The following is a 26,938-nucleotide window of genomic DNA, read 5'->3' as shown; positions in this document are numbered from 1 at the left end:
GCCCTGCCGAGCCCTGCCCACACCACACCATGACCCTTCTGCTGTTGCCCCTCTTGCTGGCCTCCCTGCTCCCCTCCAGCTCCTGTAACAAAGGTGAGTGAGGTGGGGGGAGGGGGGCACTGAAAGAGGGGTATCCGGCAGAGCCATGTGGGGGTAGGGGTGAGCAGGGGCTGTTGAAGCTCTCTGGCAAATGACAGGTGTGGGTTCTTCCCATCCGTTTTCTGAGAGCTGCCCCCTTCTCTCCCTCACATCCTCTTCCCCACATCATCCTCTCTGGGCTGTTTCTACCCAGTGCTTCTCTGGCTCCCATATGGTCCTCATTTCCATCCTGGGGTCTCTGTCTCCCCATCCTCCAGTTTTGCCTGCGGGAGAAATCTCAGGTCTCGGAAGGACTTGCCCCTGAAGGGTGACAGACATCTCTGGATGGTTCTCTGTGTTCACTGGGGTGTGCCCGCACTCAGGGTGTGTGGCAGATCCATCTGGTTCATCTCCATCCCATCCTGGGGAGAAACAGTTCCTTGCAGCTCAGCAATTCGGAGCACGTATGTTTTGGCGTGTTCCTCTGCATCCATATCCTGCATACAGCTGGGCTGAGGGTTACCAGAGCTGCCCTCTCTGGCAGACAGCAGAGAAATTCAGCTGGGTGAGGCCAGCACAGGGACCAGGGTGGAGGGGGCAGGGAGAGAGGGGTTGGGGGAAGAGGGCTCAGGTAGGTGGAGAAAGGCAGGTAAGGGGAGAAGTGGGTGTGTGTGTGGGGGGTGCTAAATGAGTGGTGAGAGGGAAAGCTGAGAAGGACAAGGGAGATGAGGCGTGGGAGGGGGATGAGAAGGAGGGTAAAGAGGGTAAAGGTGGAGGCGGGGGGGGGGGGGGAAAGAAGATTGAAAGGGGAATCAAGAAGAACAGGTGAGGAGAGGGGGAAGGGAAAGTCAAGGAAGGAAGGGCAGGGAGCCAGGAGTGAGTGAAGGAAGTGAACACATGTAGAGTCTGTGGCCAAGAGGAGAGGAACAGAGAGACCTGGGGGCAAGCTATGGAGAAGGTGCCCAACACTGGCCTTGCTGCTCTGCAGCCCCTTCATCTTCAGGCTGTGATTCCTCACCTTAGTCTCCGACCTCAGCCCAGCTTCTTAGCCTCCTGCCACTTCCTGTGCTTGCTTTCTGAGCACCATCTTGTGGCTCTCTCCTCTGCCATTAGAGAAGGGGGTTTTGGTGGTCATCTGCAAGAAAGGAGCAGGTATTCGGGTACCAGAAGGCTTTTAGTGGTGTGGTTGGAGGAAAGATAGGAAATCAGGATTTTTTATTCACCGTCACATACTGGGCATGTTTCCTTTTGGTGACTCAGTTTCCCTTTGATGATATGTCTTCCTCCACCCATGTTCCACTGACAGGCCATCATGAATGTGCTTTGGGAGCTTGGTGGTTGGCATGGTGGGATTAGATAGAGCAAGCAGTGGCAGTTGGGGTGGGGGGTGGTTTAGAGGGGAAGGGAAAACACTGTGCCTTCCCCGTAGCCCCTCCCCCGGCTAATGGGAGGTCGGTCCTGGGGAGGAGACACAATTGAGTGAGCTGAGTATGGCAGGAGATGGGGAAATCTAGAGGCTGAGTGAGTCCCGCATCCCTCCTGGTTGGCTGGTGGTTGAAGGGAAGAGGGGTGGGGTAGGCAGGAAGTAGGACTAAGTCATGAGTCTGTATAAAAAGTGGGGTTCAGGGAGTGTGGGGTTTGGTGGTCTTATGGGGGACACAGAGATGTGCTGGCTATGAGTGTGCTCTCTTGGGTGTAGGGATGAGAAGCAGGGAGGGGATTTGTCCTGTTTCTAGGCCAGTTCAATAATCCCTTAGGATGTTGGCTGTGCTGGGTCCAGTCATTTGGCATTGATTCCTCTACTCCATCCCTGCCCCTCTCTGTCCCCCTCCTTCTGTCCTATATTTTCCCTTCTCTTAGGATGAATGGACTTAGGTTGGGGTTTGGCTGGGAGAAGTGCAGAGTGGAGGGATCAGGACTGAAATGGGGTGATGGTGGCGGTGGAGAGGGTAAACACTCAGGATCTCAGGAAACATCTAGATCTTCTTTTTCTAATCTCAACTCTGCCCTTAATCTATGCCTTCCCTTTCCCAGGGCCTTCTGATGGCCCACCACTGCTCCCTGAATCTCCAGTCTCCACTCTCTAACACTTGAAATCCCTAAAGAAAATTCTTCACCTCTGACCACGTTTCCCAGGGGAGATAGTGGTCCCCCTCCTCCCCCAGGGTAGGCTGTTGCCATGGAAACTACCAATCCTGCCGTAGGAGAAGGGTGCGACCTCTCGCAGACCCTCTGACTCTTTTAATGCTGATTTCTTGTCCTCAGCCCTTCCTCCTGCAGGTGTTTCTGCAGCGGGTGGAAAGGGTGATAATGCTGGAGTGTGTGTCTGGGTTGTGTGGGAGTGGAGAGCCAGCTCACAGGTGCTTCCTCTCCTCTCCCTGGGTGGGGGTCAGCCAACAAGCACAAGCCATGGATCGAGGCAGAATACCAAGGCATCGTCATGGAGAATGACAACACAGTCCTGCTGAACCCACCACTCTTTGCCTTGGACAAGGATGCCCCCTTGCGCTATGCAGGTGATTGGGGTTGGGGGATGGCAAGGTGAGTAGGACAGAGAAAAGTGGTTGGGAAGGCAGAGGGCAAGGGAGGAGAGGGGAGGAAGTCCCCGGAGGGAGAGCAGTGGAAGTGGGGAAGAGGTCTTGGCAGAGTGGTAGAAGTAGGCTTAAGGATGGTGGCTGAGTACAGGGAGCCAGAGAGAAGGACGTGGGCAGGCAGGGGTTAACCACATCAAGATTTTGTCAGATCTCAGACCCAGTAGCTCTGAGAGGTTGCAGCTCCGGGAAGCTGGTGTTGGAGCTGTACGTCTGATAATTAACAAATTAACATTTTCACATATGCAAGAGAAGGGCTGGGGTTTGGAAGGAGAGGTGAAGCCGAACCTGAGGCAGGGAGGTTGAGGCTGGGAAGAAGATGCTGAAAGTGGCAAAAGAGAAGGAGCCTCATCCCTTCCTCCCCCCTGGACCAGGTGAGATCTGTGGCTTCCGGCTCCATGGGTCTGGGGTGCCCTTTGAGGCTGTGATTCTGGACAAAGCAACTGGAGAAGGGCTGATCCGGGCCAAGGAGCCAGTAGACTGTGAAGCCCAGAAGGAGCACACCTTCACCATCCAGGCCTACGACTGCGGCGAGGGCCCCGACGGGGCCAACACCAAGAAGTCCCACAAGTGAGGAAGCCCTTGTCTCCTGCTCCCTGCTGCTAGGTCCTCCTCCCTCTTCCTAAGCCCCTCATTGTCCTCTGTCCTTGCTGTCATTGTTACCTACCCCCTCCCCTCTCTATTCATTGGGGTCAGGGACAGGGGCCGTGTCCTCCAGGAGCCTTCACTCAAGGTGATAGAAACATGTAGTAGAACTTATGGGATCCAGTCCTGGTTCTGCATCTTATGACCTTGGGTGACTTCTTTAGCCTTTCTTGATCTGCTTTTCTTCTCTGTAAAATGGGGAACATGATGATCCCTATTTCTCTAGGTTGCTGTGAAGGGTAAAGGAGATGGTTTATGTAAAAAGTGTGCACCACAGTGCCTGATACATGGGAAAGGCTCAGTACATGGGAGTTATGATGATGAGTGTAATGAGAAGGACGATGAGCACCTCAGCACACATCCGGATTCCTTCCACCTGCCCCACCAGTCTGCAGTGTGCACATACTCACACACATGGTATACTCATGCCCAGCGCTAGGTGAGGGTGGGCAGGAGAGGGCTCCAGCATGAATGAAGCCGGGGCCTGAGAATCTTATGACTGTGTCCAGCTAACTTCTCATCTGAGAATGGGAGAAAGATTGGCAGTCAGGGTTCCTGGGCTGCTAAGAGGCTGTGGTGATACACCGCTCCTTGTGATTCAGTTTTCCATTTGGAGATAGGACCCTGCCTCTGGGACCTGGGTGCCTAGATCTTGGTGAGGGGCAGGGCTCAGTACGAAAGGCAGAGCCCCAGGGCTGCTTGCCTCATGGGGCCTGAGTATGGGGGGGGGGCACACCTGACATGCACATTGCACACGGATGCACAAAAGGCAGCACTCCTCTTGCGCTCATATCAGATGACTTACGGCTTTTATATAAATACCACTTCCCTTCTCCTGGTTGGTCTTAAAGATTTTATTTTTATTTATTTATTTTTTTAAGGACTTATTTATTTGAGAGAGAGAGCGGGAGAGCGCGCATGAGCTCGCGGCTGGGAGGGGCAGAGGGAGAGGGAGAGGGAGAGAGAAACTCAAGCAGACTCTGTGCTGAGTGGGGAGCCCAATGTGGGGCTCGATCTCAGGCCCCTGAGATCAGGACCTGAGCCAAAACCAAGAGTCGGCCACTCAAATGACTGCGCCATTCAGGCGCCCCATAAGGATTTTTATTTTTTGGTAATTTCTACACCCAGTGGGGGCTTGAACTCACAACCTTGAGACCAAGAGTTGGGTACTCCACTGACTGAGCCAACCAGGCACCCCATCTCTTGGTTGGTTTTAATTTGGCTTTTACTCTGTGTCTTCCTTGATTATCCCATTGGATTTGATTATTGTGGAAGAACAGCTGGCTGGATATAAAATTCTGTTTGTGTCTTGGCACCCAACCTATAGCATTTTGTACAGGAGCCTCCAAGTCAGCTGCTGGTGTCCCCTGGGGTTGTTCCTTACCCCTTCTATCAGTCACCCCTTCCCTTGTGGGGCCTGCTGTCCTGGGGGCGGGGATGAGCATGTCCATGGCCATAGGCTTAGGACACACGGGCTCCTGTCTGCTCTGACTCCCTGTCTGCGTTCCTCCTTGTGCCTCTCTTTGTGTTTCGAGGCTGGCTGACTCTTCCTTGTCCCCCCTCCTGCTCTGGTACATGCAGGGCGACTGTGCATGTGCGGGTCAACGATGTAAATGAGTTTGCCCCCGTGTTTGTGGAGCGGCTGTACCGTGCTGCGGTAACTGAGGGGAAGCTGTACGACCGCATCCTGAGGGTGGAAGCCATCGATGGTGACTGCTCCCCCCAGTACAGCCAGATCTGCTACTATGAGATCCTCACACCCAACACCCCCTTCCTCATCGACAATGACGGTGTGTCCATCCCCCGCCCGCCCCAGCTGCCCAGCCCTGTACACCCACATCCATCAGAACACCCCGGGGCTGAGCTCTCCACTTGTGCCCCTCAGATCCTCATTCCATAACCTCCTTCCCAATGTAGAGCCTTTCCCCCCAGATACCTTCTTCCCAGCTTCCTGCTGCCTAATTCACCTGTTGCCCAATAGACTCATGAGTCTTCACCTTGCCCCCTAGGCTTTCTCTAGTGCTCCTTACCCTCTTTGTCTGCCCCCACACCCATCCCAGGAAACATTGAGAACACGGAGAAGCTGCAGTACAGTGGTGAGAGGCTCTACAAGTTCACGGTGACAGCTTATGACTGTGGGAAGAAACGGGCAGCAGATGATGCCGAGGTGGAGATCCAGGTGAAGCCTACCTGTAAACCCAGCTGGCAAGGTGAGGAGCTCCACTCTGTGACTCATCTTGTGAATCATCTTTCCCCTTGGTCTCCCTTCTTGTCCCTTCTGACTATCGTACAGGGGAGAGATATTTGGGGGCAGGCTTGCAGCTGTCTACCCAAGAATGTCAGGGGACATGACAAGAGCAGAATGGTTAAGAGGGGCTGCCTTCCTCTCTTCTCTCTCCACTACCCTCTCTCTTTCCCCTATGCAGGCTGGAACAAAAGGATTGAATATGCACCAGGTGCAGGGAGCTTGGCTTTGTTCCCTGGTATCCGCCTGGAGACCTGTGATGAACCTCTCTGGAATATTCAGGCCACCATAGAGCTACAGACCAGCCATGTGGCCAAGGGCTGTGACCGTGACAACTACTCAGAGCGGGCCCTGCGGAAACTCTGTGGTGGGTGTGCCCTCCCCTTTCCAGACCACTCCCTGACCTTCCTCTGCCTCTTCCCTAAGACTCTGCCTTACACCTTCCCTTGCCCACCCACAGGGGTATATATCTACAGAGGTTATAGCATGTGGTTAACTCTGTGGCCCCCAAAGCAAATCAATATGTCGTTTGCAAAGACCCATGATCCTAGCACAAGACCATCACCAGGTACGTTGTGGAACAGTGGTAGGGAGAGATGAAGAGCTGGAGCATGAGTTAATTGGAGAGCCATTCCTAGAAGAGAGGTCCACCCTCTGGTGTCTTTGAAAGGCCAGAAGAGGCCATGAGACTAGCTGTGGGAAATCTCTCTCCTTCAGTCACTCTTGCCCTGGCTGCTTCCTGTTTCCCCATCTGCTGCCTCTCAGCTCTGACACTTGTGCCTTCTGGGGCTTCTGTAGGTGCTGCCACTGGGGAGGTAGATCTGTTGCCCATGCCTGGCCCCAATGCCAACTGGACAGCGGGACTCTCGGTGCACTACAGCCAGGACAGCAGCCTTATCTACTGGTTCAATGGCACCCAAGCTGTGCAGGTGCCCCTGGGTGGCACAGCTGGGCTGGGCTCTGGACCCCAGGACAGCCTCAGTGACCATTTTACTCTGTCCTTTTGGATGAAGCATGGCGTCACTCCCAACAAGGGCAAGAAGGAAGAGGAAACCATCGTGTGTAACACTGTCCAGAATGGTGAGCCTTCCCCAGGGCACTCGTCTGACAGTGAGGAAACTGGCTTCTTATCCTGCCTCTGTCACTGCCCAGTTTGTGGCTATGGACAGGTCACTTCCTCTCTCTTCATTTGTAAGATGGCAGTGTTAGGTTTGATGCTTCCTGAAATTGTGTGACTTACTGCCTGCGTAACAGGTTGAGACCCTACTGCTCTCAGAGTGCAATGGGACCACTCGCTGCCCTTCTCACCTGCAATCACCCAATGCCCCTGCATCCCACCATGTGGTAGGCTGCCCCCCAGTCTACTCCCATTAAGCCTGTCCACTGGAATGGAAAAGCCTGGATAGTGGTGTACCCCATTCTTTCTCTCCCACCACCCTCCTATCCTCCTCTTTGAAGGGCTAGTTGGCTCCATTTCCAAGCCCCCCCTTCCCTGGACTGCAGTGGCACAGTCCCTCTTGGCTCAGTCTTGTCCAGACCTTTCATTTCTGCCACTTCTCCAAGCTCACTTTTCTGGACCTGAAAAGGGTTGTCACCCATGGAGTTTTCATCAACCAAAGGACCAGTAGAAATCTGGGTGGGAGCAGGCTGGCCAGTGTTGCACCTTGGCCAATCAGAATGCTCGAGAAACCCTAGTGATCACTTGGACTGGACTCTGTGTGTGTCAGAGGGAAAGAAAGGGAGGAGACTCTAGGGAATACGGGGTGGGGGAGAGCACCTGAGAGAGTAATGAGAATCCCACGTCCTCTCTCTCTGGTGCTTTGAACCTGTTCTTGCCTCAGGCCCTGTGTTTGACCCCTGTCTCCATCCTCTCCCCCTCAGAGGACGGCTTCTCTCACTACTCACTGACCGTCCATGGCTGTAGAATTGCCTTTCTCTACTGGCCTCTGCTGGAGAGTGCCCGCCCAGTCAAGTTCCTCTGGAAGCTGGAGCAGGTGAGGCCAGTGCCAGGCTCCTGGGAGAGCTGGGTGGGCATAACTTACTTCCAGGAAAGGAGGGTCCTGGGGCAGGGGTTGGCATTTTCTGGGTTGCTCTGTGCCCCCTTCATGCTCCACTTTCAGTTCCTGACCATTCCGCTCCCAGGTTCTCTTGTTCTCCTTTTCCAAGGCTTGTCTCCTGCAGAAAGCACTCTGGGATTAAAAGGAAATTGGGAACACATTACTACTAACATCATACCCAACCAAACATCTTTTCTCCCTTGTTTTATTTCATCCCTTTATTACCTAGAACTTTAACAGTACATATCTCTGACTCCCAAGCAGTTAGCATGTTGTAAGCCAGAAAGTAAGTAATTCTGAGGTATGCAGATTGGGTTTGAGTCTGGCCAGGGCAACTCACTAGCCATGAAATCTTCCTTGGTATGTCTAAATCTCAGTTTCTTGGCCTATTAAATGGGAATAATAGGAATTGTATACCCCAGGGGTGTTGCAGGATTAAATGATGTGATAGACCTTATAAGTCAGAAGAAGTGTTAATTCTCAGTACTAGTCTCTGATTATGAAGGATAGACAAAAAAATTGTAAAATCCTTTCTTGAGCTGACAGTTGCAGCCTGTGCTTTATTCATTCTCTAAGCTGACCACGAGGACCAGTGGGGACTAATTTGAGTTCCCATCTCCTTTTATTTTTCTTGTAAGCCCCAGTGGAGTGTCAAGTAAGCAAATAGCTGAAAAAAGGCAGGAAGTGGAAGAAAGAGAAAAGGAAAGGAAGGGTCTAGAAAATCCACAAATTGGATAATTGAGGGCTATCTACAAAAGCTTTTGCTTTCTGTGGCACTCTTTAAAAGAGACAGTCTGCCATTTGCTGCTTCTTGATCTTTCCCCCCTTGTTGTGAATATTAGTAACATGACTCTGCTTTTCTTTTCCCTTATTTATTCAACAAATATTTGTTAAATACCAGGCAAGGCTCTGCCATTCTGCTTGGTTCTGAGGATACAATGGAGTATAAGATGGAACAAAATCTTTGCCTTCTTTGAGCTTACATTTTAGTTGGAGAGGTAGATTTTTAAAAACTAAGCAGTCATATACAAATGGTAAATTGTAGTAAATTCTCTGAAAGAACAAGCAGGGGACTGAAGTAGAGAATGGGGGAAGGCAAAGAGAGAGGAATTCACCTTAGATCAGATGTTCAGGGAAGGCCTAATTGAGGTGAAATTTAAGTTTTGTTCTAAAGGATGAGAAATGGGTGAGAAGAAAGTGTTTTAGGCAGAGGGAAGAACTGATGCAAAGGCCCTGAGGCAAGAAAGCGCTCAGCATGTTCCAAGCATGGGAAGAAGGCCAGTGGGGTTAGAATACAGTGAACAAGGGGGAAAGACTGGACATGAGGTTGGAGAAATGGGCAGTGATCAGGTTGTACAGTGGACTTTGTCCGCTGGGGTTTGTTTAGATATTTCCTATGAGAGGCAGGAAGCCTTTTGAAGGGTTCAAATCAGGGAGCTGATCTGATCAGAGTGACATTTTAAGACGATACCCTTGGCAACTATGGGAGGAATGTATTGAAGGGACATAAAAGTGGAAGGACCCAGATAAGGCTGTTGCCACAGTAAAGGTTGAGGTCTTGACTGATGCATGGCAATGTAGAGAACTGCACAGAAACCCACAGCTTTTAGCTCTGTTTGGAGCTAGGATCAACAGCACTGCTGATGGATTGGATGTGGAAGGCGAGGGAAAGAGAAGGATGAAAGGTATCCTGTAGGTCATCCATTTGAGCAACTGGATGGACAGTGGAGCATTTATGCTGCCCCAGGGAGAAGCGAGGGGATTGGGAAGGGGTATGGACTTCCATCTTACACATATTAAATTTGAGGGACCTGTGAGACATCCAGGTGGAAAGCCCAGCATTCAAAGGAGAGCTCTGCACTGGAGATGTAGATTCTGGAGTTACTGGCATAAATATCTGAACCCATGGGAACAGATGAAGTAACTCCTAGGAAGAGCATGTAGAGAGAAAAGGGAAAAGGGTCTAGGTTGAATCTTGAGAGGCATTCCAGCACTTAGAAGCTGATAAGGCAGAGAACTCTCTACCCCCTGATTCCTGTGACTATCCCCCACCTCCATCTTGACTGACCCTAGGAGAAACCTCCAAGGGGAGCCTCTTTGTTTTACTGTTTGGTTACAAACTTCTCTAGACCTTCCAGTGCATACATACATACATACATACATACACTTTTGGGGAAGAATTTATTCATAAAATAGTGTGGTCCTCCTCTTAGGAATATTTATAGTTTTAGAGATTTGCCTGAAAAATGGAATTTTAGGTACTTACTTGGTGCCTGATAGATTTTGGGCAGGGATGTTATTTCTTGAGCTGGGTAGGCAGCAATTCACTAGTAAGCCCTGCTGATAGAGCTAGGAATATGAGGGACTGTACCCTGTCTCCCAGGAGAAGGGGCAGTACCTTGTGTTAGTTCCCTGAAGATAAAGTAACTGAGGGTTCTTGCCCTTATGCTGCCCACCACCCCCAGGTCTGTGATGATGAGTGGCACCACTATGCTTTGAACCTGGAGTTCCCCACAGTCACACTTTATGCCGATGGCATCTCGTTTGACCCTGCCCTCATCCATGACAATGGTCTCATCCACCCACCCCGAAGGGAACCTGCTCTCATGATTGGGGCCTGCTGGACTGGTAAGTCCCCTGAGCTTCTCAGTGAAGACACAGAAGGTTGGAACCTCTAGTGGCTTAGGATTATTGGTGAAGGAGAAAGGGCAGCTTGACTTCATGCATCACCCTGCAGTTGGGCGGGATGACTCAGAGAGATCTCCAGTGGAGGAGACCCCAGAACCCCCTCCCCGCCATTTGCAACCTATTCAACCAGTCATAACCTCAGGCAGCACCGGAATCTCTCTTTGTATAACTCTGGCCAGTGCCCACATTGTTCCACCAAAGGGATGATTTCCACAGTACATTCCCTTGCTGGAGGTCAGTAATATTTCAGAGAGTCATCAATTTTCCTTAAGCTACTTCTTTCATTTTTTTTCCTTCTGGGAGCATGTGTGCACGTGTGTGCCTGTGTGTGTGTGTGTGTGTGTGTGTCTTACCCATTGAGGGCTATCTACAAAAGCTTTTGTTTTCTGTTGCACTCTTTAAAAGAGACAGTCTGCCATTTGCTGCTGCTTGATCTTTCCCCCCTTGTTGCGAATATTAGTAACATGACTCTGCTTTTCTTTTCCCTTATTTATTCAACAAATATTTGTTAAATACCAGGTAAGGCTCTGCCATTCTGCTTAGTTCTGAGGATACAATGGAGTATAAGATGGAACAAAATCTTTGCCTTCTTTGAGCTTACATTTTAGTCGGAGAGGTAGATTTTTAAAAACTAAGCAGTCATATACAAATGGTAAATTGTAGTAAATTCTCTGAAAGAACAAGCAGGGAACTGAAGTAGAGAATGGGGGAAGGCAAAGAGTGTTTGTGTTTTCTCAGCAACATAGTTGGGGGTTGGTCTCTAGCAGAGGCCAGAGAGATTGAGATGTGACATCGGTGGACAGGTTGCCAGTCCTACCCAGGTTGGGACAGAGCAGGGAAGACCTCTTCTTCCTTGCTGCCAATCTGTCCCCACAACCCTAAACTCATTGCCACTTTTTTTTTTCCTCCAGAGGAAAAGAACAAAGAGAAGGAAAAGGGAGGAGACAACAGTACAGACACCACACAAGGTACTCTGTGCATAAGAACTGGAGACCAGAGAGCTCTCACCTTAACTTTCTGTGCTGTGCTCCTGATTCCATCCCAACCCCAAATCCCAGCCAGCCTCATAGTTACTGCTGCCCATGCCACCAGGGGCAGAGCCTCCATGAACTACTGCAAGGGAGGGCTCCCTTGGAGAGGTAAGGCCAGATGGAGCTTGGTGGCATCCTGGGTGTCCCTTCCTGCCCACAGAAGGAAGTGGAGGAGTTCTCTTGCTGGCTTTCCACGTAGTGGATCGGATTGTGGGAGGCAGGCGGCGGTCCCACACAGGGAGATCTGGGCATCTGCGAAGCTCCACACGTCCCCCTGGGTCCCCTTGCATGACCTGTGACCACGCCCTCTCGCCTTCTTTTCCTCCACTGGCTCCTCTTTCCTCCCTTTGGTCCCACTCCTGTCCTTCCTCCCTCTCCTGGGAGCTTTTCTCATTTCTGTTGCTTTTGGTTTTCACCCTTCTCCTCTCCTTGGATTTATTCCCTCTTTGGTCTTCCTTTCTGCTTTCTCCAGTCCCCCCCAGCCTCATTTCCTGGTCTCTTCTTTCTTTTTCATTTCCACATTTCTCCTTCTCATGCTCTTTCTCCAGCCTTCTGCCCCTCCTCTGTGCCCCTTTTCCTGCTCCAGCCGCCTCTCCCTTCACCCACTCTCACCTCCCATTCGCCCCTGTGTTCCTGCCCTAGGAGACCCCTTGCCGATCCACCACTACTTCCACGGCTACCTGGCTGGTTTCAGCGTGCGCTCAGGCCGCCTGGAGAGCCGCGAGGTCATCGAGTGCCTCTATGCATGCCGGGAGGGGCTGGACTATAGGGATTTCGAGAGCCTGGGCAAAGGCATGAAGGTATAGCCCCTTCCTCTAGCCCTGTCCTTCCGGGCATGCCCCCTGCCCCGGAACCCTGCCCACCTCTCCTCCTCTGCTCCCTTCCTCTCCTGCCTCCTGGTCCTGCTCTCAGCTGTCTGTGTCTGGGGCCCAGGTCCACGTGAACCCCTCGCAGTCCCTGCTCACCCTGGAGGGGGATGATGTGGAGACCTTCAACCATGCCCTGCAGCATGTGGCTTACATGAACACTCTGCGCTTTGCCACGCCTGGCGTCAGGCCCCTGCGCCTCACCACTGCAGTCAAGTGAGTGTTGGGTGGGGCGGTCAAATCACAGAGCAGAGCCAGATGGTGTCAGAACTCCTTGGCTTTAGAGGTCACCCAGGGCTAGGCACACCTCCCTCACTGTATGGATGGGGAGATTGGGCCGGGCCCCCAGAGACAAACTGACCTACCTGCTCAGTTGACATAGCAATGTTTGTAGAAGAGCCTGGACTAGACTCAAGGGTTAAACAACGGATTCATTACTCTTTCTGCCAACCACCCTTCCAGGACTTTGGGGTTTTAATTTTCTCTGTGCCTCTATGCTGATATGTAAAGTGGGACGGACAGGGTACTGGATTGGGAGCTGGGAGATCTGACATTAATTCTGACTCAATACTAATTGCCTGGATGACCTTGAGCAAATAGCTCTAGTTGTTTCACCTATTTTAGTCTTGATTCATCAAGTTCTTGCAAAGTCAAATAAGATGATCTAAATCTGGGGGTTGGCAACCAATGGCCCTGGGGCCAAATCTGGCCTGCTGCCTGTTTTTGTAAATAAAGTTTTATTAGAACACAGCCATTCCCATTCATTTGCATATTACTTCACACTATGATGGCAGAGCTGAGTAGTTGGGACACAGTCTGTATGGCCCAAAAAGCCAAAAATATTTACTGTCTGACCCTTCACAGAAAGTTTGCTAACCTTTGAATTCTAAGCAAATAATTTTAATTCTTTAAAAGAAAAAATGTACATTATTTCAAGGTTTAAGTATATTAGGTGTTTAAAAATACAGATTAATTGAGAGGTAATGAAATCATAATAGTTATGGACGTAGAGTGTATTACCGACTAGCTTTTCACACTGAGCAAATGCTGTAAAGCAGGGATAACAATAGAATCTAACTCACAGAATTGTTATGAGAGCTAAATGATACAATCCAGATCAAAAGCTTAGCAGAATGCCTGTTGCACCAATGTTGGCTGTTACATGCAGGCATTTTCACCCCTAGTGTTTGTGGGGCAGTTTTTAGGAGATACTGCCATCTAGTGGGTGGATTACACAATGTAGGAGTCAGGATTCCTGAACAAGCATACCCCTGCTCTGCCTCAGTTTCTCCATAAGCGATATGAAGATAAACATCTTTGGCTTGTCCCTCTCCTGGGAATGGTGGGTTTAGAGACGGGGAGGAGAGAACTCTGAGCCCTACAGAGTGACTGGGCATGATTATCAGATCTCACAATTAGAGCTCTGGAAGGCCGGGCAGCCGATTTTGGGAATCATGCTTCTAGCCTGTGGTGTGGTCACAGTATAGAGCTGAAGGCCACAGGTAGCTGGGGTCACGTGGGCACAGACCAGAGCTGAGCATGCCCCCCCCCCCATGTTCTAGCTGGAACTCTAGTTGCTGAAGGGCAGTCATGCAGTTATATAGGGTTTAACTCACCAGAGACCAAGCAATTGCCTCATGCCCTTCACGTGACTCAGGAGCCATGTCAGAAGGGACAGCACTGTCTTTTGGCTTAGGATGGAACTCTGCAAGGAGGAGTTGACATCCTCTGTGTTGATGGATTCATCTGAATTCCTCCTACCTCTTTCAGGCCCGGGGGAGAGGCTTTTCCAAGGGCTGGCAACCTGACTTTGGTCTTTTAGTAGGGGGCAGGGTCTTGTTGTTTTCCGTATGAGGTCAAGAAAGAGAGCTCTCATTTTTCCATTTATAGGGCTACCGTGGGGTTAGTGCTAACCTAATACATCCTTGAGGTCATTGGAGAAAATAGAGAGCTGCGTGTGTGTGTGTGTGTGTGCGCGCGCGCATGTGCAACTGTGAAAGAGAGAGAGGCAGGTACCTAACAATACCTCCCGATCTCTGATACATAGCCTTGCCCTAGTCCATGTGGCTTCCCAAGGTTCCCAAGTTCAGTTCTTGGAGCTCTGTCCATTTAGAGCCAGATTTATGCAAGTATTTTGTCAATGCAGATTTTCCCTAAGGTTTGTTCCTCTCTTTTTTTTTGGAAAGTCCACCTAGTTTGTGGCATTAACCTCTGAATAAATGGCTACCACATCTTTTTGTCTAACTTTGTCCTTTTCCCTTAGCCCTTGACTCTACCTATACCTTGCTATAACCTCTATCTAGAAGTTCTGCCAGCACCTCAAACAGATGAGCTGAAGACGAAATGATGACCTTTGATACCCAAACTAGCCCCTCCCCCTGAAGTCTATTTTTGTGATGGTGTCTCTGCCCTTGCAATCACTCAAGCTTGAGACCTCTGAGTCATCTCAGATTTCTCCCTGTCTGTTCTCCATGCCCCATCAGTTGCCAGGTCACCCTGATCCTGCCTGTGCTGGGTGTCGGGGAATCTGTCTCCTTTTTCCCCATTTCTGCTATTAGGACTCCAGCCCTGGCTCTGATTATCTCTCTCACCTGGCCTATTGCCATAACCTCCTAATGAGTTGACCCATCTCTAGTATTCTAACTTCAGTTCACCCTTCACCAGAGGCTAGGTTAGTAGTGGTCATAAATCAGAATTTTCATCCTCATATTTCCCTGATGTAGAAGATATCAATGGCCTCCTCTTGGCTAGTGCTCAAAAACTACACTCGAAGCCTTCAACCATCTGACCCCAGCTTTCCTGCCTCATGTTCTCTATTCCCCTTGGTACACTCCTCACCATCCAGTCAAGGCTCTACCTTCTGCCTGGTGAAGTCCTACCCTCCCTCAAAGGCAGCTAAGTGACTGCTTCTTTTGACTATTTCTGTCCTCCCTTGCCAAATGCTCCAGTCCCATCCTAGCCAGAAATAACCTCTCCCTCTCTAAACTCTCAGGGGTTTTGGTTCGTTCTGCTTACATGATGATGACTACGTTTGCCATTGTTTTGAGGTTGTGTGTCATATCTAAGCTCTTGACCAGATCATCAGTGCCTTCGGGTCAGGGCCAGCCCCCTGTTGCCCCTTGGGTCTCCTTTGGACTGCTCACTGCAGTGGGGATGTCTGTTGGAGCCTGTGTTTTCAGGGTCAGCTGACGTTGGTTTCCAAGAGGCTTTGATCTGGGCCCCTTGGAATGACCGTGCAGATTCTTTTTTTTTTTTTTTTTTTAAAGATTTTATTTATTTATTTCAGAGAGAGAGAATGAGAGAGAGCACATGAGAGGGGGGAGGGTCAGAGGGAGAAGCAGACCCCCCGCTGAGCAGGGAGCCTGATGCGGGACTCGATCCAGGGACTCCAGGATCATGACCTGAGCCGAAGGCAGTCGCTTAACCGACTGAGCCACCCAGGCGCCCCAACCGTGCAGATTCTTAAGCCCCACAGGTTGTGGACATTGGTAACGTCAGGGGCTCTGAGTTCATCGTATCTGCTGAGGTTACCCCTTCCCCTTTCTGCTCCCATGGTCAAGCCGGGCACACTCAGTAATACGCCCTCAGTTAGCACAAGCATATGGACCATAGGCCCTGCTTCTGAGTTACCAACTCCCTTGTGAAGGCTGCTTGTTCAAGGGGTACTTCTTTATAAATAAATTTGACTGGTGCAAACCCAGGCCCCAAATAGTGGCCGTGGTTCAGTGGAAAGAGTGTGACCTTGGAATAAGAAGAGTAGGTTTAAGCCTTGACTTCGGACACATAGTTCTTGTGTGACCAAGATGCTTGATCATCTTTGGTTTCTTATCCTGAGTCCACAGTGCTGAAATAAGGTTGAATGAAATAATATGCACAAATGCTTCAGAAACTAGCAAGTGTGATGAGAAGGTGAGGTGTCATTCTTATTGATTGGCAAAGCATGGGGCTGGAGGTGACCCTGGGAACACCTTCCTGAGCAGCTGTGCTGTGGGTTGATTGGCCTGGCTGAGTGCTTTAGGGAGTCTCTCCTGGTGCCAGGGTCAGTGAGGCTTCATGGGACCATGGAAGCAGGTCTAAGATTGTCACATTAGCTTACCTACCAAAGTAGGTTTCTCTGATATTGAAGGGAATGAATGGAAGACACACCAAGGAGGAGGACATCCTTGGATAGGCTCCCCCACCATATCCCTGCCCTCCACTTTTGTTGTTGAGTATTTTTGGACATGTATCTTCTAGATATTTTACTGAACATGTTTTAATTTAAATCCCCTGAGTAAAGAACTGTGTATGTGTAAACATTTTTGTAGGTTCAGTTTGTAGAATGAAGTTTGATAGATGTTCCATAATCTTGGATTAGGGCATTGATGATGTTCTCTTCCCTGCAGGTCAGGGTCGCCTGATCTGTCCTTGACCCTTTCCCGAAGTGGCATCCTCCCAGGAAAGGCTATCTCCCCTCCAGCTTTGCTACGAAGGGGTAGTGGTGCTGCGGCAGAGAAACTATCCCTCTCTCTTCCCCTCCCTCTCCGTGACATGGGGTGTCTGTTGTAGAGATGGAGGCCCGGAGGGGTGAAACAGAGTATGGATCATAGGGGAGGAGATGTTAGGGTCACAAGTTGCCTCCCTCCCCTCTTGTCGTATAGGTGCTTCAGCGAAGAATCCTGTGTCTCCATCCCCGAAGTGGAGGGCTACGTGGTGGTTCTTCAGCCTGATGCCCCCCAGATCCTGCTAAGTGGCACTGCTCATTTTGCCCGCCCAGCTGTGGAGTTTGAGGGACCTGAGGGGATCCCTTTGTTCCCGGATCTTCAAATCACTTGCTCCATTTCTCACCAGGTGGAAGTCAAAAAGGATGAGAGTTGGCAGGGCACAGGTAAGGATGACTCCAGGGAGTGATGTCATCCTGAGAAACGGCCCATGTCTGGAACCAGAGGGAGGGAGAAAATCTGGGGCTAGAAATGCGAGTGACTTCATCCTGCATTTGCTTGCCTAGAACCATTTACATGAGGACATAGAGCCAGGAGGAGGCCTGTGGGTGTGAGGAAAGTATGGGGTAATGGCGTTTTTGAAAATGATGATGCTGACTGCTCTCAGGGGCTGAGCCTGGAAGGGGAGGACGAATGGCCACGAGGTGGGTCTTTTGGCTGTGACCCGTATGCTGACTCTCTCCCATCCAGTCACAGACACACGCATGTCAGATGAGATCGTGCATAACCTGGATGGCTGTGAGATTTCCCTGGTGGGGGATGACCTAGACCCCGAGCGGGAAAGCCTGCTCCTGGACATGGCATCCTTGCAGCAGCGAGGGCTGGAGCTCACCAACACGTCTGCCTACCTCACCATTGCCGGTCAGTGGGGACTGAGAGCCTGTCTTCTTTCTCTGTGTGCGCCCCTCCCCACGATCAAGTCTCTGGGAATTCCAGAGGGTCCTCCTTCCAGGCCTAGGGACGTGACCAAGTGCCATCTTGCACCTTGCCAGCCTGGGGAAGCTCCTCTGGCTTCCACATTGCCCCCAGAAGGGCTGTGCTGGCATTTGGGCTCCCAAGTGGTTCTTTGTCCCTGCTTCTCTCTACACCCTGGCTCCCCTCTGTTCCTGGTTTCACTCCTCCTGTGGCTCAGTCTTCCCTGATGAGCTTTCAGTCCTTCAGCTGTTTGGTCCTAGCTATCTTCTCTATGTCTTCCACCTCTCCGATCTATTGTACACATCAGAGCTTTAACTCATGTGCCCACATCTTAATGAATAGTGGTAATGACTTGGTAGCTTCGAAGGAAGCCTGCTGTTCTCTGAAGGACCCTCCATAAGGGAGGAGAAGATCATCATAACTGGTTCCCTCCTATTTCCATTCCCTTCCAGAGCCTCACCGAGGACTTCTGTATTTTCCACTCTCTCTGTTCCCCTCCTGCTTGCCTCCTCCCTTTGTCTTGCAGGGTGTCCTTATTGCCTTCTCTTCAGCCACAGAGTTTTTAGAGAAGAGCAGAGCAGGAAATGGATCCCAGTCACTCTATCCCAGTCAGTCAAAGCCAGGCCAGGGGTGGAGGGGTACATCTCTCAGGAGAACTCAGGTCATCCCCCTGCTGAGGAGTTGGGACTGGTCCATGCTGGGGCTGTGTGTGCCATCAGCTGGTCTGAGAGAGAGGGTCCTGCCCTGAGCTGCTTCCTCCTCCCGCAGGGGTGGAGAGCATCACTGTGTACGAAGAGATCCTGAGGCAGGCTCATTATCGGCTAAGACACGGAGCTGCCCTCTATGCCAGGAAATTCCGGCTGTCCTGCTCAGAAATGAATGGTCGTTACTCCAGCAATGAATTCATCGTGGAGGTATTCAGAGAGTCTCCTTCCCTCCCCAGCTCCCCCACAGGAGCAGACTGAGACCCCATAGTTGGTGGGAGTGGGCATCGAAGCACGGAGGAGCCACCTGGTGGTGGCAGAGGAGATGCTGTGGAGCAGGGTTAGCAGATGGGCTCTAACGAAGTGGAGTGGGACCTGCAGAGAAGCGGGTGCCCACTGAGCTCTCCCTCCCCAGGTCAATGTCCTGCATAGCATGAACCGGGTGGCCCACCCCAGCCACATGCTCAGCTCCCAGCAGTTCCTGCACCGTGGTCACCAGCCCCCTCCTGAGATGGCCGGACACAGCCTGGCCAGCTCCCACCGAAACTCTAGTACGTAAGACCGTGTGGGGCCAGGCAGGGCGGGGCGGTGGCGGGGAGCAGGCTGGGCACAGGCCTCTTCTCCTCCATCATTGAGAGGGGAGGAGGCTAGTGGAGCTATGGTTCTGTTCCCTGTGCTACCTGACTTAAGTGACCACTCTGTGCCAATCCCTGTAACCCCCTGGACCATTAACTTTCCCTCAGGGAGAATATGAGCCTGTGTCATTCATTGCCAGGGACGCTCATGCCCGGCATCATAAAGTTGGTATGGGGTTTAGGTGCCTTTGTTGTTCCTGCTGCCCGCCCCCAGCAATATCAAATTAGCCCTGGACCTAGGGGTCCTCTGTAGTGAAGCCATCAAGTATTTATGAAGCACCTACTGTGTACTAGTACTGTCCTAAAGTGCTATTAGGAACATAAAAGAATTATATGATAAATACAGTTTCTATCCTCAAGGAGAAAGTTGGGGCTATTACATGTATTATTATGTGCTATCTATAAAGTCGTAAGTCTTTCTAGAACAAAGTGTGCAACTAGGCAAAGTACTAAATCTAGATGGACAGCTGCCCTTCTGAGCAATCTTGTTCCCTGGCCGCGGGCCTTTACCAGTGATGCAAAGCTTAATTCCCAATTTAAGAGTTGCTTAATTGTAGACAAACTAGAAACTACAAGTATAAAGAAGAAAAATCAGCCATCACGGAGAAGAAGCCATTGTTAATGTTCCAGTTTTTTTCTGTGCCTATTTTTTTTTTTTTTTTTTACAAAGTTGGGATCAAACTATTTTATAACCTGGTATTTACACCTAATATTATAAAATGATTTTCTTCCACATTATTAAAAGCTGCAACATGATTCTGACAATGCTGAAAATGATTTTTGGAATCCCTTTTAGAATTGCTTTCGAAGTCAATTTATGTGATGCATTTATTTTTATTACTTTTTAGATACACCTTGCTGTTGACCCATTTCAGTATTACCCAGTTTCATCAGCCACTTTTGTCAGACTTGGCTCTGGATATCATTTGAAGTTTTTAAACATACAACCTACTCTCAGAGGGCCCAGATTTGTCACTTTGGAAGAAAGTCAAAAGGTGTATCACGGGCTCTGAAGGCAATTCCCTAAGGAATTCTGAAAATGCTTCCTTGGAAGAAGTCCATGGCCACCAAACATGACATTGAAAGTTACAGAGCTCATATCAATACATTTAATAGTGAACACATAGATGTGTACCAGGCACCATGCTCGTGGGCTTTTACACATACTAACTCATTTAGTCCTTAAAAACAACAAACGAAATAGGTACTAGAATTATGCCCTTTAAAAAAGGCAAGGGAATGGAAGCCCAGAGAGGTTAAGCACTTTATCCAAGATCACACAGCTAGAAAGTGATAAGGGCCAGGATTCAGATCTAGGCAGCAGGATTCCAGAGCCTGTGCACTAACCATTGACTTCCATACCTTCTCCAGTTATGTTTGATGCTTGCTTTTTCTTTTTTTTCTATTCGTTTCTTTTCTTTTTTCTTTTCCTTTCTTCCCTTCCCTTTTCTTTCTTCTTTCTTTCTTTCTTTTTTCTTTCTTTCTCCCTTCCTTCCTTTCTCTTTCCTTCAATCCTTCCTTCCTTCCTTCCTTCCCTCCTTCCTTCCTTCCTTCCTTCCTCTTTCCTTCAATCCTTCCTTCTTCTTTTTTTCTTTCTTTCTCTCATTACTTTATAGTTGCATATAATTTGGGGGAGCTCCTGAGGGTTTCCTAGGGCTTTTTTGACTGAGGCGAGCTCCCTGGTACCCCCAGGGATTCCATCTGGTTTCCTCTCCTTAAGTGGTGGCCACCACTAGAGTCTCCTGTGTTCCCTTTCCCTGGGACTGGCTCCCTTCTTCCTTGCTCTCTCCGAAAACACCTGCAGGGGCCTCTCTAAGTGTTTTTACTCACTATAACAAAACAGCTGGAGGTAGGGGTGGAGGGAGTAGGGAAGTAGGGTGAAGAGGGAGCATAATGCATAACCAAGTTGCAAGGGTTCATAGAAACTTCACACAATCTTTAGAGACCTGTGAGCAAGCTAAACCCATTTTTGTTAAAAAGACCCTTGGGGCCAGCTGCCCCACCCCCACCCCCTTATGATTCCCTAGCTCTTTGTCCAGTTCTTTCCTTGGGAATCATCCTACTCAACCTCATCTGGGTTGGATACTGGGTCCTGCTACTCAGGTTAGGCTCAAAGTAGATCTGGACTGGCATTGCTCCTGGGCCTGGTGAGATTCTCAATCTTTGTTTTCTGTGGGGAGGGAATCCCTGTTGTAACTATCCCAGAGCTTTGTGCCCTGAGCAGCCAGTTGCCCCACAGTGGCTGGCCTGGCAGGCCATGTTTCTCACCCCTCATCCCCTGAAACTGCCTGGGGGTGCTCCAGGGTGTGTGAGGGTTGCCCTTGCTTCACCTCCTCAGAGTGAAACCCAGCCTCCCCATCCACTATTCTGAGCTGATGTCTAGGCCAGCCAAACTTGCCTCTGAGATTTCAATTGAGAGAGGCAGCTTGCATTTGCTTTTCCCCTTATTTTGGCTTGAGTAGGAGGCAGAGTCATAGCTCACCTAAAACCGTTGGTGATGGATGTCTCCTGAGCGTACCAGGAGATCCACTTCATAAAACCCATTCCATATGCCGTCTCTGACTCTTCACAGTGTTCCTTCCTCTCACCTCCCGACTGTCCAGGAACCCTCCCAACTGCAAGTGTGGTGTTACGGAGTCATGGCTTTGCAATTTCAAATTGCTCCAGCCAGGGGGAAACCGAAGGAGGCATAGTCCCCTCCAGTGGGATGGGGGTTCATTTCTCTGAAACTCCTAAGAGTGCCAGAAAAGAGAGATCGTGTGAATTGGGACAGTCAGAGAAGGTTTTGGGGCGCGGGTAGAGTTTGAGCTTGGACCTTGAAGGATAGAAGGGATTTTGGCTGGGCAGGAGAGAGAATGAGAATTTGAGAATGGAGGGTGGGCAGCTGGTTTGGGGTGTTTGGGGTTAGGGAGAATAAGGTTGTCTCAGAAGGGCGAGGCAAGACGATGAAGACCATATTTATCTAGTCATCCCGAATTTTGATACATGTCGGATTGGCTGGGGAGCTGTAAAAACGCTTGGTGCCTAGGTTACTTTACGCCCCATACTAGTTAAATCAGGATGGAGGTGGAAGCCAGGCATCGGTGGTTTTTAAAGATCCCCAAGTGATTCCAATGTGCAGCAAAGTTTGGGAACTGTTTCCCTATTTTGTTTCTTACAAGTTTCTGAAGCTTTGCAGGAAGACCTACAATGAAATAGGGTAAGCATAGGGGCGCCTGGGTGGCTCAGTCGGTTAAATGTCCGACTGTTGATCTCAGCTCAGGTCTTGATCTCAGGGTCGTGAGTTCAAACCCCATGTTGGGCTCCGTGCTGGACGTGGAGCCTACATTAAAAAAAAAAAAAAAAAAAAAAAAAAAGGAAACTGAACTAAGGAGTGGGAAGGAAAGGACAATTCTGAAAGAAGAATAAGGTGCAGGTGGGGAATAAAGTCCGTTCATAAAATACATACTCTGAGATATTTGTGGTTGCTAGAGTGGGCCAGAATTTGGACTCTGAGCTTAAGCAAAAGGAAACCTGAGCACTTATGAAAGTCATATGATAAGAGCCAATCAGTATTTCAAGAGAAGTCCTGGGACTGAGAGCGGAAAGAAGTTTCTCCCAAAGCTCTTCAGAAAGGGGGCACCAAGCAGGACTGTGGACAGGGCTTTCAACAGTGTCCTCACAACCAACTGAAACCAGAAGTTTTGCAAGGCCATTTGATAAAACACCCCTTCATGCTGGCCGTGCAGGTCATTCAAGGCCAGAATTAACTGCTTGAATTTAATGCAGCAAGAAAGGTTGAATGCACTTTTTATAAACTCTTGGTTTTTGTCTGTTGCTAATTTAAAAATCCTGCCATCTCACTGGCTTCCAGGCTCATTTTAAATTAATTAACTCTGCTTGTTTGCCTGCAGATACAGGGTCTGCATTTTGTCTTTCCTGGAGCCATTTCTTATTCCTGGCAACCAACTTGTCATTTCCTTCATCAGGCTTGGGGCTCAGAAGAACAAATGCATTTGATTAAGGCACAAACGAGAAACTTTGGCTTGTCATCGTTATGTGCCTAGAGCAAGTTTACCTGCTATGGCCTGCTTTCCGAGTTGGGGGAGGGTCTCTACTCCTTCTGGACCCTGGGCTTAGCCACAGGGGCCATCTCTGGCAGGATTACTGTTCCTGGATCTTACCGACTGACATGGAGACCTGGGAGGGACTATTTCCTGCAGATGGTCAGAAAAAGCACCTCTGTCCCCTTCTTCCCTTCTTCTCCATCCCGAGGCAATGGAGAAATGCTGAACTAGCCATCTCTGCCCTAGGGCTGGTACCCAGGGAGCCTGCCTGACCTGTTCAGCAGGATCAGCTCTCACTGGCAAGTGGCCCCAAGCGAGCAATGGGTCGGGTCAGGATGGGGACCAACTTGGCAGGGAGCCATCAGGGTGGCCTCAGGGAGCTGTGAGGTTAGCGTGCCTGCTCCGGCAGGGCGGTCTGCACACTCCTGGTTGGCCCTGGAGCTTGTGACAGTCTGCAGGAGCTGGTGGCTGGGGAGGAGGGGTGCGCAACAGGCTGTGTGTGCGGTGCCCATGCTCTATGCTGCTTTATGTTCTGCTTTCTCAACACGTTAGTCTTAAAGTCTGTGGGTAAATTTGGGACTGGGCTGTGTGTGTGTATGGGATGCATACATGTAATCCCCCCCTTAGCCACGGGACTGTCCAGATTCTGGGCCTCACGGAGCCCTCTGTGCACACAAACAGTGAGCAGGGGTGTGCACCCATGTGGGGTGCAGTGACCCAGCTGCCTATGCAGGCCCTCGGCCTGGGGACATGTGTGTGGGATCGTCACCTCCACGTGCTGTCCATGGGGCTGTGGGCTCTCCTGCTTTGCCTCCTCCTCCCGCTCCGGGTACTGTGTGTATGTGTGCAGGGGGTGGGGGCCGGGGCTGTGCTCACGGCTGCTTGCTCTGTGGCCCTCACAGCCCGCGCGTCTGTGCTGTTCGTGTCTTCCTCCAGGGGGTTGCCGGGTGCGCGCAGCTGGTAGGGAGCTGGGGGACGCTGCACGTACGGCTCTGCTCTGCCCTGCTGGGGACGCTCAGATGCATGCCTTTGCTCCTGCTGTGCGCGCAGGCTGCCAGGGGGCTGGTGCGGGCGGGGGTGCAGGCCGGCAGAGTCCTGGCTCGGGTGCGGGGTGTGGCGGCTGTCGCCCGGCTGTGTGCCCACATGCTCTTCCCGGGCATGTGCTTGTGCGTCCGCATCTGCTTTGCCGCCCTCAGCTCTAAGGTCCGCGTGCGAGTGCTTGCGCCTTTCTCCGTCTCACTGCCCTTCAGGCTCCACGCTCCCCGGAGCCTAGGCGTCAAAGTGAGGCTGCCGGGCCAGAGGCGTGACAGGGCCAAGGGGGAGGTGGGTATACCTCAGGGGGAGATTTGGGAGGAGCAGGACCCCCAGATGCCCAGGAGCCCTGAGCCCACAGGGAGGAGGGAAGTGTCACAGAGCAGGAATGAGCTCAGTCCAGGTGGGTGAGTGAAGGGGCTGCTCCTTGCCCCTGGGACCTGTCCCCCAGCCTTGGGTGCTAGCATCTCCTTCTGGCTGCCAGGCCAGGCTTGGGGCCTGCTTCTCCTCTTACCATGCAGGAGGACAGTCTGTCCTCTTGCACCATTGAGCTTGTGCGGCTGCCTCTCTCCTTACCCCACTGGGCACCAGGCACCTCTTTCTTAGGCTGAGTGGCCCCTGGGGAAGGCACAGGCAGAATAACCTGGGTAGGCTCCAATCCTTGCCCTCTGTCTGCTGAGAATCGGGCTGCTCATGATAGCATTGGGCCGGGAGCTCTCCTCCCCTGGCCCTTGCCCCGCTTTGGATACCTCCTTCCCTCTCTCTCTGTCCCTTTGGCCTTAGCAGCTCTTCTACCCCCTTTCCTCCCTATCTCCTGCTCTTCTCAATAGGGCGCTAGTCCTCCTCCAGCTTGCATGGGTATTCCTCCCTTCTGGGCCATCAGGAATCCTGTCTTCTCCTACTCCAGGACTCCCTCTTCCCCCGGGTACGCCCCCAGCCCCCACTCCCTGCTGTGCCAAGTCCCTGCAGGTGTGCCTGGCCAGTCTCCTCACACTGCATGCTCTCCCTGCAGTGGTCCCTAGTGCGGCGACTCTCATCATTGTGGTGTGTGTGGGTTTCCTGGTGCTCATGGTCATCTTGGGCCTCGTGCGCATCCACTCCCTTCACCGCCGTGTCTCAGGGGCCAGCGGGCCTCCAGAGGCCTCCAGTGACCCCAAGGACCCTGACCTCTTCTGGGATGACTCAGCGCTCACCATTATTGTGAACCCCATGGAGGTGAGTGGCACTGGGAAGTGGGGAAGGCCACAGTCAAGATTCAGCTGGAGCATCTGCATGGCCAGGCCCTGGGCAAAAAGCTTCAGGCTGAGCTCCGTGAGTGGGAAGGAGGAAGGTCTAGAGGGTGCGGGGTAAGGGGCCCGAGGGAGCGTGGTCCCCACAGGAGAGGCTCTGGGGTGTGTGCAGACCACTGAGGTGTGTGCAGACCCCTGAGCCCCGTGCTCTCTGCCCTCTGCCTTATCCAGTCCTACCAGAATCGGCAGGCCTGTGTGGCGGGGGCTGCTGGTGGCCCGCAGGAGGACGAGGACAGCAGTGACTCAGAGGCTGCGGACTCCCCTAGCAGCAACGAGAGACGCATCATTGAGACCCCTCCACACCGCTACTAAGGCTACACCCCTCCCCGAACAGAGAATTCTGCCCTGGTGAGACAGAGACACCCCCAGAAAAGAGACAATGACATTCTGAGAGAAGAGACCAAGAGGGAGAGAGCTCTTCAGAATGAGTCATCCTTTAATCCCCAAATCCCAGTGGTCCTCACCGGGATCTGCCTCCCCCTGCGGCCCCCAGCCCACCTCCCTACTGTGCCTCTGGGCTCCTGTTCCCCAGAAGACTCTGGCTGCCTTCTCTGCCCCCAAGGCAGCGGCCCCTTAGCTTGCCCAGGTCTCTGTCTCTCCCCTACCAGCCATGCGTTGCATGGGGGGTGGGGGCGTCACTAGCGGCCAGGGGAGGGATCGAAGGGAACCTTCCCTACTCTCCTGTCCATGGAGGCCTTCCTTCCCTGGGGCTCCCTCAGCTGGGCCTTCACGGCTTCTCTTCTATTCCCTCCTCTCTCTCTCTTTCCATTTCACTCCGGGGACCCCTGCTTCTTCACCTTGCCCACTCTCCTTCCTTTTCTGTCCTCTTTCCCCTCTTCTCCTTGCCGTAGGTCCTACAGCCCCTGCCCCATCCTGCGTGACCTGGCTGTGGCTAGGTTGTGGGGATGGCAGGGGGAGTGGCGGGGGGGGGGGACCCAGGTATTATATATAATGTATATTTTTTCATGTCACTGTGAGCGCAGCCCCTGTGTTCTGTGTGCAGCTCACAGCCTCGTGTGTGTGTGTGTGTGGCATCGTCATGTCCTGGGGTGAGGGTAGGGGGATGGGTGTGGTGAGGGAGGGGATGCACCCTAGGGTTTTCAAATAAAACAACCAGAAAAAGCTCTGTGAGCTGCCTCCTGCCTGCCTGATCCTGTGTGGGTGCTGCATAGGTGGCAGCTTCTCCGGGCTCAGGGCCCGTTCAGGTTTCTGAGCAGGGCCAAAGTGAGGGCACAGGGCTGTCAAAGCACCCCCCAGGTAACCTCCAGAATGCAGGCCACTGGGATGTGATACTGTTGGACCCACTGCCTTCTTCCTTCAGCACCCCCTGGAAAAGGATAGATGAGTCCGAATGCCCCGGATGCCTGGGCTTCGGGGAAGACACTTTCAGTCCCTCCCCATCTCTTGGAGATTCTGCCTGTAGCTCCAAGGCATGAGGGCAGGGAACCCTACTATTTGTAACAAGAGAACAGGCTCTGCTTCATGTTTCCCAGGTAGAAAGGAACGGGAACAAGATGGACTCATTTCAGAAGAGGGAACTGTATTGGGAGTATCCTTCTGGTCCCCTCCCTGTCCCAGGAAATACCAGGGATTCACGTCTTAATTCCTTTCTGTCCCATGAGGAGCTTCGAGCAT

General features: G+C 51.4%; 1 protein-coding gene across 1 annotated transcript; it reads left to right on the top strand.

Moving 5' to 3' along the window:
- CLSTN3 (calsyntenin 3) lies at positions 1–25,958 on the top strand. Its single transcript, XM_044914937.1, has 18 exons — positions 1–93; positions 2,472–2,594; positions 3,044–3,239; positions 4,896–5,104; positions 5,375–5,524; positions 5,741–5,926; positions 6,358–6,639; positions 7,441–7,553; positions 10,082–10,244; positions 11,216–11,272; positions 11,978–12,135; positions 12,269–12,417; positions 16,842–17,068; positions 17,373–17,543; positions 18,366–18,511; positions 18,717–18,852; positions 25,027–25,229; positions 25,475–25,958. The coding sequence occupies exons 1-18, from the start codon at positions 30–32 to the stop codon at positions 25,613–25,615; spliced, it is 2,874 nt and encodes a 957-aa protein (XP_044770872.1). The 5' UTR covers positions 1–29; the 3' UTR covers positions 25,616–25,958.
- The last annotated feature ends 980 nt before the right edge of the window (positions 25,959–26,938 follow it).

Source organism: Neomonachus schauinslandi, chromosome 5 (genome assembly GCF_002201575.2).
Source record: "Neomonachus schauinslandi chromosome 5, ASM220157v2, whole genome shotgun sequence".
Classification (NCBI taxonomy): domain Eukaryota; kingdom Metazoa; phylum Chordata; class Mammalia; order Carnivora; family Phocidae; genus Neomonachus; species Neomonachus schauinslandi.
Note: the sequence above shows the minus strand (reverse complement) of the source record. Positions and strands in the feature narration are given on the sequence as shown.

Excerpts from the sequence above, each read along its gene's own strand:
- CLSTN3 (XM_044914937.1), top strand. The coding sequence starts at position 30 with ATGACCCTTCTGCTGTTGCCCCTCTTGCTGGCCTCCCTGCTCCCCTCC. Across the intron at positions 12,418-16,841 it reads CGCCTCACCACTGCAGTCAA|GTGCTTCAGCGAAGAATCCT; the intron begins GTGAGTGTTGGG and ends CTTGTCGTATAG. Across the intron at positions 17,069-17,372 it reads TGAGAGTTGGCAGGGCACAG|TCACAGACACACGCATGTCA; the intron begins GTAAGGATGACT and ends TCTCCCATCCAG.